Source organism: Sciurus vulgaris, assembly GCF_902686455.1.
Source record: "Sciurus vulgaris genome assembly, chromosome: 15".
Lineage (NCBI taxonomy): Eukaryota > Metazoa > Chordata > Mammalia > Rodentia > Sciuridae > Sciurus > Sciurus vulgaris.
This window is the reverse complement of record NC_136476.1, coordinates 2,506,846-2,523,059: the sequence shown is the minus strand read 5'-3', so window position 1 is coordinate 2,523,059 and position 16,214 is coordinate 2,506,846. Positions and strand designations below refer to the sequence as shown.

General features: G+C 31.9%; 1 protein-coding gene across 1 annotated transcript in view; it reads right to left on the bottom strand.

The window, feature by feature from the left end:
- The window catches only part of AGTPBP1 (ATP/GTP binding carboxypeptidase 1), a 170,299-nt gene that overhangs the window by 114,082 nt on the left and 40,003 nt on the right, over positions 1 to 16,214 (bottom strand). The window contains 6 exon segments of the mRNA XM_079113373.1: positions 821 to 914; positions 2,973 to 3,104; positions 6,402 to 6,462; positions 6,464 to 6,549; positions 6,949 to 7,012; positions 9,075 to 9,142. Of these exon segments, the coding sequence (XP_078969499.1) occupies positions 821 to 914; positions 2,973 to 3,104; positions 6,402 to 6,462; positions 6,464 to 6,549; positions 6,949 to 7,012; positions 9,075 to 9,142 (505 nt within the window).

Sequence of the window (16,214 nt, the reverse complement as noted above, 5' to 3'; positions counted from 1 at the left end):
AAGACAATTTTGAGATAATTGAAGAATACAGGCTAGATTTTAGATTGTATTAAGAAATTAATAATTTTGTCGGACATTACTGTAGTACTATAGCTATTTTTTAAGTCTTTATTTTAATTGAATTATCTACTTAAGTACTTAAGAGGAAAACAATTATATGCAGAGAGAATCATCCCAAGAAAATATCTAGGATTTGCCTAAAAGTAACCCAGGAAAAATAAACAAAAGTACAGAGAAGAAACAAATGAAACAAAAATGGTACAATGTTTGTAAGTGCTGAACACAATAAGTAATTAATGTAATTAATTTAATTAGTGTAATATAATAAAGTATAAAATCCATGCTGTATATGTCTGAAAAATTACATAATAAGAAAGATTTAAAGAATAACTTCTAGGCTTAGGAAAATAATAAATATAAACAAATAATTGCAAATTGCTTTCATTTTCTGAGGTTAAAAGGACAAGTGAATCAAAATGCACACAACACATATAAATAAAATACATATCACAAAAAACACACAAAAGAGAAATAGAAACATAAATTTAAGAAATATTCAGATAATCATGAGAATGAAGGAACTAGTCATTAAAAGACTACAAAATTGGGTGAGGAATATAGTAGGCACTCAATAAATGTTTCTGAATGAATGATACTCTACAAATGATCTTATTTCCTCTTATAGAAACTAAGACTGTTCAAAGTCTAAATTTCTATAAATATTGTAGCTTAATTCAACCTTCTCATTGTACCTATCAAAATAATGAGGCCCAGAATAACAAAGCATATACCTCTGTTTACATTCAAAACATTTACTCACTTCATAAGACCTGAATTCTTCTTACTAAATGGTCCAATGATTTTAAACATCAGTTCCACAACTCCATTTTTCCCTAAGGATACTGAATTCACAGCTGAAAGAGAGAGAAAAAAGATACAAAATGATTTCAAAATATGTACACTTAGTGATACACAGCTAAAAATACATACAAAGTGGTTAATAAATGTGAACTCAAGTCAATGTAAGTCACTTTAAGACCACCTTAGCTAATCACTTAAGGGAGGATTTTTTTTTCTTTTTTTCTCTTTTGTTTTATGGGAAGTTGCAAGGAAATTTTGAAACAAGTTACATAACAAAAAAAAAATTATTATTAAAAAAGATTCCAGTTGCTCCATTTGTTTCTTCCATCAATTTGCTGAACATGGGAACTAAGAGACAATAATAAAAGGTCTGTATAGAATATAGAGAGAATGAGAGAAACCATAAACAGATAGCTACTAAATTACATTCTAATTAGATTATGAGTTATAGGCTATTTGGGTTACACCACTGAGGAGTTCCTAATTCAGAGTGTGAAAGAGAGAGAGAAGCATTTCTGGAGAAAATGTTGCCTGGGTGCAGTCTTTAAATGTGAGGTGTTACGTAGAATTGAATTGGAATTAAGGCATAGATGTAGTTCTGGGATATCTTTAGAGACAGGAATAACATGTTCATTGTCTCTGAACACCATAGGTATTAGCAATTACATGTCATTAAATCACAGTATCAAAAACATACCAATGGGAAAATGAAGTGAGAAAAGAAAATAAGAAACAAATTAAGACAAGTCCTAAAAGTCGTTCTCTTGGGAATTGCCCAAAAGGAACAAGAAATCAGATGTGTGTTACATAAATAGGAAGAACTCATAGCACTCTGGAGAAAATGGTTTTAAGAGCCACATTAGGATATTGTGATCTAGGTGAGATATGATGAGAACCTTAATAGAAGCAACTGTATGGAGGAGGGAAAAACAGGAACAATTTTGTTATTTCACATGGAATATGCAAATAAAATTGCCTAACAGGGAAACTGTGTCCAACATTTTCAATTCTGAACAGATATTTTTTTTAAATTTTAGGTAACCATTTGCTAGTCAGTAGCTAATTCAATAAAATGCCACCAAAAATGTAGCTCTTAATGTTTTGTAAAATTATACTAATTTCCTCTCAGTTTGTTACTTCAATATCTCTTCTAATTTTGTGGCTGTTTTTTCTGTGTTCTTGATTATATCTGGTGGTTTATTCATTTTATTTTTAATCCAATTCAGTTTTCATTTTAAAATCAATTTTTTTTCTATTTTCTAATGTATTGTTTCATTTTTTTTTTCTTTTACTATCTCATTCCTCCACTCTCATTATGTTTATTTCTCTGCTCTTCTCTGGTTAGATCATTCATTCATTCATTCATTTCCTTATATTCTTTTTAATTATACAGGTGTTCACCACTTAAGTGTTCAAAAGCTATTTTCTTTAAGCACACCATATTGTGAAAGCATAGATATATACACATACACACACTTAACATATGTTTATATAAGTTTATGTATACATACACACACACACCCCAATCTAGTACTTCTTAATTATTTTGCAGTGATATTCTGCAATAACACATATTCTACAATTTGAATTTTAGTTCTTTCACTAAACCCTTCATTTTCACAGTCAGAGAATAAAAAAGGAATGCATGTGTAGCTAAGTGAGAATATGTGTTTGAGGGACATTTTATCTGAGTCAGTCTCTCTCCTTAATATATTCCTCAGAGGCTCCTGTACTATGGTTTTTCCATTCTGCCACTTCCCTACTGATTACTGAAGATAACTGACCCTACCTTTCCTTCTCAGCTTTCTTCTCACCTGTGAAAATCCCAAGAGGTATATGAGTTTTTCCACAACTTTTCCCAGAGGCAACCTATTCATTCCCCTCACTCTAGTCCCCTACAAATTAAGGGGATGAGTGAGAATTCTCAAGATTTGTCAACTTACCTCCTTACCCCACAATACTTCCGTTGAATTGAACTTAAGAGCTGAAACAAGTCATATTAAATCTTCTCTTTCTCATGAACGTGAGAAGTTTATAGAGTCAAGGTAAATTAAGATTTTCATTTTGCATAACTTCACAACACCGAGTAAAGGTCACTCTGAAATACTCACAATTGGCAGAATACACTCTTAAAAGCTGAAGACAAGGTAGAACCAAATGATGATTCTGCAAATTCTGTTTGACCAAACTCAGAGTTATATTCAGAGCCCCATTAATTCTAGCTTTCACTCCAAATTTTTTATCTGTTAAAAAAAAAAAGGTTTTCACATTAACTTTTGAATAAAATGAAGTCATAAAGCAAGGACATTTTAAATTTAAATTATGAATTCATACCAGCAAATATGAAGCTGACCTGAAATAATTAAAGTTATAATCATTTCTTGTATGATTTGTTAAATATTCTATAAACTTTTGAAGCATGGCTTAAAAGAATATACTGAGGAGCAAGTAAAAGAACAGGGCAAAAGGACAGGGGCTGGCATAGGCCAATACTTAATTTGTCATAAAAGGAAGAATTTAACTGACCCTCTACACAAACAAATCTGTCTAATTCAACACATTTGCCAGAATATCATCACACAGTTAAAAGGAACTTAGAGAATCTAAATGTACACTACCAATATTACTAATTTAAAATGGACAGTATTCTTTTCATACTTATGAAAGAATATAAATTAGGGGGAAAATCAACAGCTATGTAACTAATACTAACATATAAATGTCTAAGGGACATAACAGAAAAGAAAGAAGCTCTTTTTTATTATTTTTAGTGGTATAAATTGATGAGGCACACTAATAATTCAACATATGCATCAGTATGTAATGATCAAATAGTTAAAACTTCTCTTGAATTTTTTAAAATTTTTGATTAACATAATTTATGGGTTACAGTGTGATATTTTAATACAGGTATATAATATATACTGACTAAATCAGGGTAGTTGACATTTCTACCTCATTATCATTACTTTGTGTTTGGAAATCACAGTTCTTGATGAGTATTCTCATCAGAAGAGTAAAAAGATTTTTTAAAAATGTAAACAATGAGAATTTAAGAATATTAAGATGTAGGGCTGGAGTTGTGGCTCAGTGGAAGAGTGTTTGCATACCACATGTGAGGCCTGAGTTCGATTCTCAGCACCACACAAAAATAAAATATTGTGTCCATTTACAACTAAAAATGTATTTTAAAAAACATAGAAACAAACCAAAAATAAAAGAATATTAAGATTTAAACAAAGAAAGCAAGGAGATCCAAGAAAAGGAGATATGCTGCGAGCAGCAAGAAATTTAAGTTAAAAAGAATTAAATGTTGTTAAGGGACTATTACTCTCATCTCACAAGAAAAAAAAAAATTAGCAATGAAAATCACTCAAGAGCTGGACGTGGTGGTGCACACCTGTAATCCCAGCGCCCTGCAGGATGAGGCAGGAAGGTCATAAGTTCAAGGCCAGACTCAGCAACAACAAGAAGCTAAGCAACTCAGTGAGACACTGTCTCTAAATAAAAATACAAAATAGGGCTGGTTCAGTGGTCAAGTGCCCCTGAGTTCAATTTCCCATCCCACCCCCCCTGAAAAAGGAAGAATCACTGTACAAAGTCCTTGAATAACAAAAATAGAAGACTAGGACAAATAAAGTAAATAGCACAAACTTAAAATATGTAGAAGAAAATAAAGATGACCTTCAACTCTAAAGGAACATTAAACAAATACAACAAATTAAATGCATCAATATCATAATTTAATTTCATAAAAGGTATATGAAAGATAACCTGGTTCTAATTAGGAAGAGGAAGCATGAATTAACAATATTCATCAACAAAAAAGGTTTCTTATTTTATTTTTCATTTTTATTTTACATAAAAATTCCAAAAGGGAATCCTTAAATCTCAAAGTTTTAAAAAAAAAAAAGATATAGATAACATATTTCTTAAACTGAACATTTATTTAAGTCCTAAGGTCCCAAATATACCTAGGAAATTAAAGTCTACTCAAGGTTGAATTCTTTTTTTTTTTTTTAATTTGTTTCAGTTGTCAATGGATCTTTTTTTTTTTTTTAATTTTATGTATTTATATATGTGGTGCTTAGTATCGAACCCAGGGTCTCATACATGCCAGGCACATAGCTCTACCACTGAGCCACAACTCCAGCCCTCAAGGTTGAATTCTTAAAGAATACATGCTTAAAGTACTATTTAAACATTAGCACAACACACAAAGATAGGCATGAAATACACATAAATGCATAAACTATGTACACAAATACTTTTAGAAGTGGAGGAGGTACTGGGGATTGAACCCAGGAACAAGCATTTTAACCAGACACTTGAAATTTTAAGACCCATATGCAAGCCACAAAGCATTGGCAAAACTCTTAAAGCACAATCCTAAGAGTTAAGGGAATCATTTTAATCTTTGTGCAGATATACAACTATAACTTTAGTCTCCATTTGAACACCTTCCTCTGTTAACCTAAATTAGTTTCCTTCTCTGTTCTACATCCATTCTTATGACTTCGTACTTTTTAAAATTGTAATGTCTTACTATTATAATAATTGGTCTCATAATTTTTCATATCTATTTTGGTCTTTATAACTAGATCGTAAGTTCCCTGAACACCCTATCCAACAAAATTATGACATGAATGAAAAGCACTGACAGTTTACCTCTGTGCTCCTCAAAACATCCCCATCCATACTCCCTCTTTCTAGCCTCAACAATATTCACAGTATGTGTATCCTTTAAACACATTCATAAGCAGTCACACAAACACATCAAGACACATTTGTAATTCTGAAGAATTTGTCTTTTTCTACCACATGCAATAGAATTATTCATGAATTCTGGATCCTCATTTCTTGCCTATTACTATAAAAAGCCTAGGTGTACCTCAATAGATGGATTGATAAAGAAAATGTGACATATATACACAATGAAGTTTTCCTTATCCATAAAGAAAAATGAAATTATGTCATTTGCTAGTCAAAAGCTAAGTGAAATAAGCCAGACTCAGAAGTCAACAGTTGAATGTTTTCTCCAATATGAAGTTAGAGAGAAATAAGGAATTTGTAAAGAGGGGGAATCTCATGAAAACAGAAGGGAGAAGAGTGGAGTAGAGGAAGAAATTGAGATGGAGGTAGGAGGAAAGGAAAAGGGGAGAAACTGCGCTATAAAATTGACCTAATTATACTATGTGCATGTACGAATAATCACAATAAATTTCATTTTCATGTATAACTATAATGTTCCTATTAAAAAATAAATCAATAGAGGAAGACCAATAGAGTCAGAGTACCTTCTATATGAGTATCAGAGAAAGGGAATGGGGGCGAAGGTCAGGGGGTAGTACTGGAGACTGAAATAGGGGAAATTATTTTATATGCATTTATAAATATGTCAAAATGAACCTGATAATTATGTAAAACTATGATGCACTAATAAAAACAAATTTTTAAAAAACTAAGCAACTTCAAGGCATAAAGAACTGATGATACAAAGATGGTTCTAGATTCAATAATTATACGAGTGAAACCCTTACCTTTTGGTCCAATCTTTGCTAGAACAGAATGAATCTGTACCATTAACTCCTCATGTGGGGGGAGATTCTTTGCTGGCATTTGTAAGTAGTTGTAACAATATTTGTGAACCACCTTTTGAGACTAAGAAACTCGCTCTTCGACCTCCACCTAAATGTAAAAAAAAAAAAAAAAAAAATTTAACAGTATATCTTCCATAGTAAGTTGTCCATATTGAAGACAGATTTAAAGTTCTGATTCCTAAAATCAAGCAAATATTATCAAAATCGTATTTTATGTTATCTCATTTGTCTAACAGAAAACAGCACACAAAGAGTGAACATAAGCAATACCAAAATTCTAGATTCAAAACTCTAAAACTAATGGTTGCAGGGGTAATTTGAGGGATACTGGAATAAACCCCAAACAAAATAACAAAGGAATATATTTCAGTTTCCAAATCCCAATATTCAGAATACCCTCAGAGTATCAAAAAATTCAAAGTACACATAATACACTGCAGATCACTGTTTACAAATAGAAATCAGACCAAAGGAAACAAAAACTTACCAGCTGAAACCAGTTCAACAAGAATGCTCAATATATTTAGCGTAGTTTGAAGATCTTTAGTGTTCTGAAATAGACAGTTGATTTGCTTTATTAAAACATGGTAAATGTGAAGTTCAAACTTTCTGTACTGTTGGAAACTACCTATATTTTACAAGTGACTTTCTAAATTTCTCTAGGAACAAATGTATTCAGGTTTCCACTGTTCTCTTATCAACTTCAGTCTCTTCTTTTTGCCTCTCAAAACTTTTAGAAATATTTTTGTAGTTATTATTTTCTTAGAATCAAGATTACAAAAGCAATTAATTTGTCATTTGAATTCCTATATTTCTACCAAACAGATAAGAAAAGTAAAAGAACCACTGAGACACAGCTCAATGGTACAGTCTTTGACTTGCAACTTCAAGGCCTTCTGTTCTATCCTACTGAAGGAAAGAAGAGAGGAAGGAAAAGAGGAAAAAAGAAAGGAGAGAAGGAGAAAAAAAGGCACTATAATATATATATGGTGACTACTCAGTCACTTAGTCAGCTCGTGTCTCAGGAGACAATCATGTTATCAGTTTCTTATGAGTTCTCCCTAAACTAATATGCATATAAAAGATATTCACGTAAACACACGTTTTTCATGTTAATAAATAGTTTCTTCATTATTCTTTTTAAAGTTTGAACAATAAATTCCATTATAAGGTTACACCACTTATTATGTAACCAGTCACCTACCCATGGGACATCAGGTTACTTTTAGTATCTTGCTATTTAAAAATTACAGCAAATAACTAAGCAAATATGTTTATATGTGATGAAAATATACTTCTGTACATGAAATGAAATTCTGAGTCAAAAGACATTACCAAATTGCTCTCCCTGGAATAACTTACACTTTCATCAGCAACACAGAAGAGTACTATTTTGTAAAGTTTGGACAATCAATCTAATAAATGAAAACGCTTCAACATGGTACTCTGGTTACTTTTATTAAAAGCGATGCTTAATTTCAACTGACATTTGTCTTCCTTTTTCTGAGAACTATCTAAGCATAACCAATCATAAACCTTCCAATCATAAGCCTTCACATGGTTTTCTATTGGTCATGAACGTCTCTTCCTTAATGATATGTAGTTCCTTCTATGTTGAAGAAGTTAGTGATTTGAAAGAGTTTTTCCTCATTGTCCAAATATCTTTGGTGTTTTTTCCATGCACTTGTTAATGTAGTTAAATTTGTCAACCTTTTATTTTATACCTCCCATTTTTTTATACTTAGAAAACATCCTTGTTATAAGAATATTTTTAAATTTCTCCCATTCCTTCCTCCAGTATATGATTTTATTTGCCATGCCTAAACCTTCGCATCAAATGGAATTTTATTTTGTAAAAGTAACATGCTTTTCCAAATGGCTATCATTTTGTCCCAGGCTCCATTTATTAAGCAATCCCTCTATTCATCCCTGATCTAAAATGCCACCTTTATCAAATAGTACTAAATTCCCATAAGCATTTTAAATTAGGTTTGGGTTTTCTATTCTTTTACACTGGTACTTATCTACTACTCACATGTAATTTCTAAAACTATTCTAGTTACTAAAACTTTACATTTTTTAATATTATAAATATTTTATATTTTTAAAAACTGATATCCTTATATATTTAAAATTTCCTATCAAAGAACTAAAATTTCTTTTTCTCAACATTGCACTGAATGAAATATAGTACCCTGACTTGAATACATTCTTGGTTTCTACTCAAAACTTTTACACTGGCATAGAAATTCAAGTATCATCAACAGTTACTAAACCAATAAATAAAGAATAAAACAAATCATGACTGTATATCAGCTGCCACATAGAATAAATAAGACTTTCCAACGTTAATCATTATTTTAAGCTAAAGATTCACATTAGCTGGAAAGCTAATGTTTCGTTTTGGTGGGAGGTGACAGTGCTGGGGTTGAACACCAGGGCCTCAAGCATTCTAGGCAAGCACTCTACCACTGCACCACATTTCCTAGCTCTCTTAAGACAGAAAAAAATATATATATATATATGATTAGTGTTTGTGTGTGTGTATAGCTTGTTTCCTTCAGTATAGCTTCTTATAAGTAATTATATAATTAAAGGCTGTTAGTGATTTACCTCTAATGTTGACAGCAGAATTTCCATTCCTGTAGAACCTTTGGCTGTCATTTCTCTCCTTGTTTTTTCTAAAAAGTAGAAAATAATTTTTTAACATGAATGGGGAACTAAGTATATAAAGTTTTATTAATAGAGCTGGTGTAGAATCAATACTCTTTCATTCGTTCAATAAACATTCTATATTGGCTCCTAGATGTTCTTCCCTCTGAAGTTGCTAATTCTGCTCAGTGGGGACTTCCAGATTTCAGTTAAACAAGACCGTCCTTGCATTTCTTTTCAGTTACTACCATGTTCTGTCTAAGAGTGTCCCTATCAATCCATCAAAAATCTTAAAATCAGGTAACATAATACAGATGAAAGACTGGGCTGAGGAGGTAGAAGTTGTAATGGTAGGTTTCTTTTTTCATGAATAAATTAGAAGAGAATTAATTAAAATGGGTGAAATTCAGAGACCTAGTACCATTTTGAAATGTTTTTATTGTATTAATACTGTTTCAAATTCTGAATCACACAAAAATAAACAAAATCAAGGAGACAAGATCACCCAAATCCTATTTCCTTTCTTTGGGATGGGGGGAAAAAACTGTAAATATTTCTATTATTTACAAGTTCCTAGTCTTTACCATTCTCCTTTGATTAACAAAGAAGAAAAGTAGATCACAAGCCAACATTTAAGATAGGAAGTAACACTTACTAGTCCACATACTTTACCTACATTATCACTTACCTATCTCATTTTAACTCTTTGGGGAGAAAAATTACTCTTTTCATGGACCAAAAAGTTCTCCTTTGAGAAAGGAGAACAATTATGTAGAAAGTCAATGAACAAATTAGTGAAACAGACCAGGAGACTCAGATGTTTCTGAATCCAATATAATGTGCTTCTCAAAGAGTCACAGGAATCGTTCTTTTAACAGAATTATTGCAGGATTTCGTGCCTGTCTCCAATATTTTCCACACCTGAATACTAATGCCAGAAATTCTTTTATATACAGGCCACTGCTATTCATTTCATATTTTGAGATTTAAAAAACAGAAAACAAGCAATCCACTCTCAATAGTACATATTCCATAATCAACTTCAAAGTACCAAATTCAATGTTCCATATGGAGGTAGTCTAGGGAGTTTAAAAGCACAGCAATGAGCACTGAGGCTCAGATAAGAGGAAATAACAACATAGTTGTAGGGAGAGGAATCCAGGCTAATAAAGCCTTTAGAAATCACACTTTTGCTAAGAGCAAACCCTGTTCAATTTCTTAAGCCAGGCATCTACTTGAAAATTATGTTACTCTAAATTAACTTAAGAGTTATTAAAAAGAGGGAGAAATGCACTACCTATGTATAGGTTATAGTAAACTGTTACTTATCATACCTACTAATAACTATCTATAAAACAAGTGTGCTGGAGATTTGATGTCATATCTATCCATAAAACAATAATCTCATGCTATTATGTACGATCTCAGGTCCAGGTAGTAAACTTCATTAAACTCACTGAACCCTTTCATCTTTCAAATTAGAAATTCTCATAATTGATAAGATCATCTAAAAGCACTGTTCATTTCTGCTCCCTACTGCCACACTGCTAATGCTTAAGCCTGACAAATTTTATCACCTAAAAAAAAAAAGGTAAAGTTCATTAATGTTAACAAACTAAATTTTTCCTTTTTAAAAAACTACATGATTATTCTGTCACCCCAATCTATCCTTCAACCTCTCCTCAGTCTAGTTGCCTCTAACAAAAAGTTTAAGTTGTGAAAGAAAATATTATTTCAAAGAGCCAATGTATCCTTGATATAATATTTTCAAGTAACACCACTGATTTAATATAGCTAAATCATTTTAAAATAATATCATGTAGAATATTCAGAGGATAGAGGCTCCATGAAAAACAATGTTCACCTACCCTGGAGGGGCCCACTTCCTTTGAAGATGATACAATGAAGTCTCAATGAAGTTGTTACTAATATCCACACCATCTTGCTTATTCTTCACACTAAATGACAACTAGGTCTCACTCTAAGGCTTTTCTACTCTACTCCAGAGTCCACCATGATCTTGGAAGACTTCAATGTTAACAAGGATTATTCATTCAAACTCCTAGCTCTACAGTTTCTTAACAACAAAATCCATCCCTGTGTTCTGATTTATCAAACCTCTCAATGGCCATTCTCAGGATCTCAAGATGCTCCACCACTGATATACAACCTCTCACTTTCAGATCATAACCTCCTAACAAGCCCAATTTCTCTTTTCTTTTTAACAATTATATAACCTCTGACACCTTCATTCAAACTTCAAGTTCATCAACTGTAGCATGAACTTCCACAATATTAGTCTGCTCCATACTTAGCTTGGATTCCATGTGCCCCACTCCCCACAGAAACCCTAATGCAGAAATGAATCCTAAAAACTGCATTCTCTACTTCAAATAGTGTCGTAAGAGTTTTTTTCTCCTAAATTTTTAGCCTAAGATTGTGTAAGCAATCTTATTGGTGGGTAGTTAGTATATGATTGTGTAAGCAATCATATTGTTGGATTTCTAACATGTATAACACATGCAACAATAATAGTAAAAAGAAATGAGAAAGAAATGGAGTTATACTGGAAGAAAGTAGTAAAATTTTCCTAGAATTAAATACACTGAAGTACACTGTTACAGGATGCATATTTTAATCCTTACAGGAACCACTGAAAACATCAAAATTTCCAAAAGTTGAAAAAACACACACACAAAGAAAGCCATAAAAGATAAGAGGAATATCAATGACATGAAACATTTAGAAAACAAAGCAAAATGTCAGATGTAAATTCTTCTGTATCAATAAGTACATTAAATTGGAAGTTCTAAACAGACTAGACATTAAAAAAAGGAAGATACAATATGTTATCTTCAAGAAACATACTTCAGATTCAAAAACAGACGATTTCAAAGTAAAAGAAATGGAGAAAAGTACAATTTAAAAAGATTAATCATAAGACAGCCAGAGTGGCTATACTATCAGACAAAACAGACTAAAAATATTACTGGAAACAAAAAGGGATGTTTCATATGATGAAAGAGGCAATCCACCAGGAAGATAAAACCACCATAAAAGTGTGTGTGTGTGTGTGTATAAACACCTCACAACAGAATCTCCAAATGAATGAACAAAAACTCATCAGAACTAAAAAGATAATTACACAGTTCAAGAATAATAGATGGAGATGTCACTATCCAAATGTTAATAGAGCACCGAGATAGAAAATTAACATGGTATAGAAAATTTTAACACTTATCAACCAACTTGACCTTTCATTTATAGAGCACCCAAACCAAAAATGGCAGAATACATATTCATTTCAAGTGCATATGGAACATTCAAGAGAAACTCTATACAAAATCATAAAACAAGTTTCAATAAATTCAAAAGAACTGAAATCATACAAAGTATATCCTCCACTCAAAATGGAATTAAATCAGAAGCCAACAGAAAGAAATTTGGAAAATCCTGAAATATTGGAAAATTAAACACCACAGTTCTAAATAACCACAGGTCAAAGAAAAAAATCACAAAGGAAATTAGAACATAGTATAAACTGAATAAAAACAAAAATACAACCTTTGAATATTAATAGAATGCAGTTTAAGCAGTGTTTATGGCAAAATTCATTGCTTTAAATGCCTAAAAAGGAAAGCTTTAAAAATCAATAATCTAAGCTTCCACTATATGAAAATGGAAAAACAGACACAAATAAAATTCAAAGTAAGTATTTGGAAGATTAATCACACCAAAAAAACAGAGAAATTAAATCAAACCAGAAGGTGGTTCTTTTAAAAGAACAACAAATAAAATACTATAAAAGAAAACACTTCTCTAGACCAGAGTTTCCCAACCTCAACACTGCTGATGTTTTGGGCCACTTAATTCTTTCTTAAAGAGAATTTTCCTATACACTGTAGAATGTTTAGCGGCATCTCTAATCTAAGCCAAGAGTAACGACCACCCCACGCTTGCAAAAAACTTCGACAAACAAAAATGTCTCCAAATATATCCAGTATTCCAAGATAAAGGAGTGGGGAAAACCACTCCAGATTGAGAACTACTGAGCTAGACAGGTTAAGAAAGAAAACGGACACAAAATGACCAAAATTAGGAAAGATGGTGATAACTTACTTCTCAAGCTATAAAAACAAAGACTACAGGGAAATATGGTCAATGAAGGATAAATTACAAGAAGTACTATGCACACTGCAAATAAACAGTCTTATTAAAGACAGAAAATGTAAGGCATCCAAGGAAAACTAGAGGCAGACTGTGTAAATTTGTAAGTTTTAACTTTGTGAATAAGGTACAATGTATGGGCTTGTTTGTTTTATTATTTTAATACATAAGTTATTTGAATACACATTATTTGAATACATAATACATAATACATATTTTACATAATTATTTGAATACATATACTAGTTGCAACAATTCGAAGAATACAGAAGAGTTTAAAGTAAAATCAGTAGCGTAGCTTATTCCCTTTCATACCTACCCATCAATATATCTACTACTACAAATTTGGTATATATATCAAATTTTCTTTCTTTTTTTATTCTGGAGATTGAACCCAGGGTACCACTATATCTACAGCGCAATCTTTGGTCTTGCTAAATTGCTGAGGTTGGCCCAGAACTTGCAATCCTCCTACCTCCTAAGTTGTTGAAATTACTGATTCTCTTCCTTTTTGCACCTTCTTATTCAAACATGATGTACAAATAAAATGGCTTATTTTCTGTATAAAAATGGGACTAGACCTTAGAGTATGAACCAAAGAAACTTGTCCTTTACTAACATACAAAATGTAGGTCTCTAAGATAGGCCACATATGAACTGTGTGTTCCACATATCATATTCCAGTACTTATATATAAAGTTTTTAGGAAATCAGCCATTTCTGTTCAGGTACCATTTATGGCTGCTTTTGTATCACAAGGACAGGGTTCAGTATCTGCGACAGAGAGTAGCCCACAATCCCTAAAGGTTCTTCACAGAAAATGTTTATCAATCCCTGGTAATGGAGAAGTAGCTCTCAATTTTGGAATTGTCTGGAAGGCTTTAAAAATAATGATCTACTTGGACTGGTTACATCTTAATCAATTAATTATTAATGAGATGCACAAAGTTGTATTTGGCTACAGCAAAACTTATCCAATTAGTCTCTTATTGATGGACATTTAGGTTGTTCCTTGATCTTTATTATTACAAAGAATGCTACAGGGTTGGGGATATAGCTCAGTTGGTACAGTGCTTGCCTCGCATGCACAAGGCCCTGGGTTCAATCCCCAGGACCACAAAAAAAAAAAAAAAGAAAGAAAGAATGCTACAACCCAACATTCCTTTTTATACCAGGATTTTTACTTCAAATACATTTCTGAAAGTAGAAATGCTGGGCCAAGTACGAGGTTTATTAAATTTTAATATTAATAAATATTAATTAATATTTTCTCCAAAGTTTATAATAATTATTGTACAACCACAGTGTGTGAGTGTGCTGATCTCCCATGCCTTCGACGGGACTGAATGTTGTTATTCTTACAGTCTCCTAATCTGACTGGTAAAAGTATCTTTGGTTTTTTTGTTTGTTTGTTTTTTGTTTTTTTGTTTTTTAATATTTTTAGTTGTAGATAGACACAATACCTTTATTTTATTTAATTTATTTTTATGTGGTGCTACAAATAGAATACACACATGCTAGGCAAGTGTTCCACCACTGAGCTACAATCCCAGGCCATCTCTGTTGTTTTTATTAGCAATTCCTGAAAGTGTTTAAAATAAAAATTTTTTAAAAAACACTTTTTATATGTTTATCATTTGTTTGCATTTCTTCTTCTTTGAACTTTAAACTTCTAACCTTTTTCTCCCAAATGGAGAGAGAATTGGGACAATCTTTCACTACTAACTTATCAAAGGTAATATATATAATATATTACACAATCTTGGGGGGCTCTATTTAGGGTCTTATACCCCAGTGGTAGATAGTACGGTGGGAAGAGACTCAGTCTAGCAGTGGTATGGTTGGCAGTATGTTCAGTAGTGATGCTGCGGGCTTCCAGACCGTGATGGACAATCTTCAGTGGTAGCAGCAATGAACGACGTGTTACTATAGGTTTGAGAGGATTTCTTTTGTTTTTGTTGGTTAGTAGTGGTGGCTGCTGTGGTGTGTATGTGTGTGTGTGTGTGTGTGTGTGTGTGTGTGTTTGAAGAAATAGTTCATATAACAACACAGTGAGTATAACTGATACATTTAACTTAACAATGACAAAATGAATATTCTTGTACATCCATCCTGATAAAACTGATAAGCACAGTATTTTCCAAAGCTGAGGATCCAATATGGTAACTTTCTGTATTACAAGGTACAGGTCTTTAACATTTTGCTCTGAACAAATGCAATCTATTAGAAACCACTCCAGGGTCTTGGTGTGGTCTCAACTAGCCCTAATCACATGCTATACACAAAATAAAAGTTTATCAAAATAAAGGTTCTATGACCATGAAATAGAATTAATAGATACTGAGCTCCTAAAAACAGTAAATTCCTGCTAACCATCTTATTTCAATTATGTGAACCTCCAGAAAAAAAATAACAAAAAATTAAGTAGGATAATAATTATGTCCACATCCTACTTTTAACAGAAATGCTTTAATATATTAAGGTAGCTATTCATTTTCCCTTATTCAAAAAAATATGTGTGTGTATGTATATCTGTGTATTTTCAATCAAGCACAGGATTTGGAATCTTACCAAAGTCCTTTTTCACTATTAAGGTAATTACGTAGATTTCATCTGGCCGATTCAAATAATGTTAAGTTGATATTTCCTAATATTAAACCATTGTGCATTACTGAAATACCTGTTCTTTAACAATGATAATCTTCCTTAAATGTATACACTTAATTTACTGATATTTTATTTGAAATTTTTCACATTTCTAAGCATCATGTCAATATATTGTCAAGATTGACATTTAGTATTTGCCTCAAAAAATACAAATATGATGCCTAATTACAGATGACATTTATTGAACATTTTTAACATTCTTTTTTAGATGCTTCTCATAAAGAAGTCTCAAGACAAGCCCATAAGATTTGTTGTCTCTATTTCAGA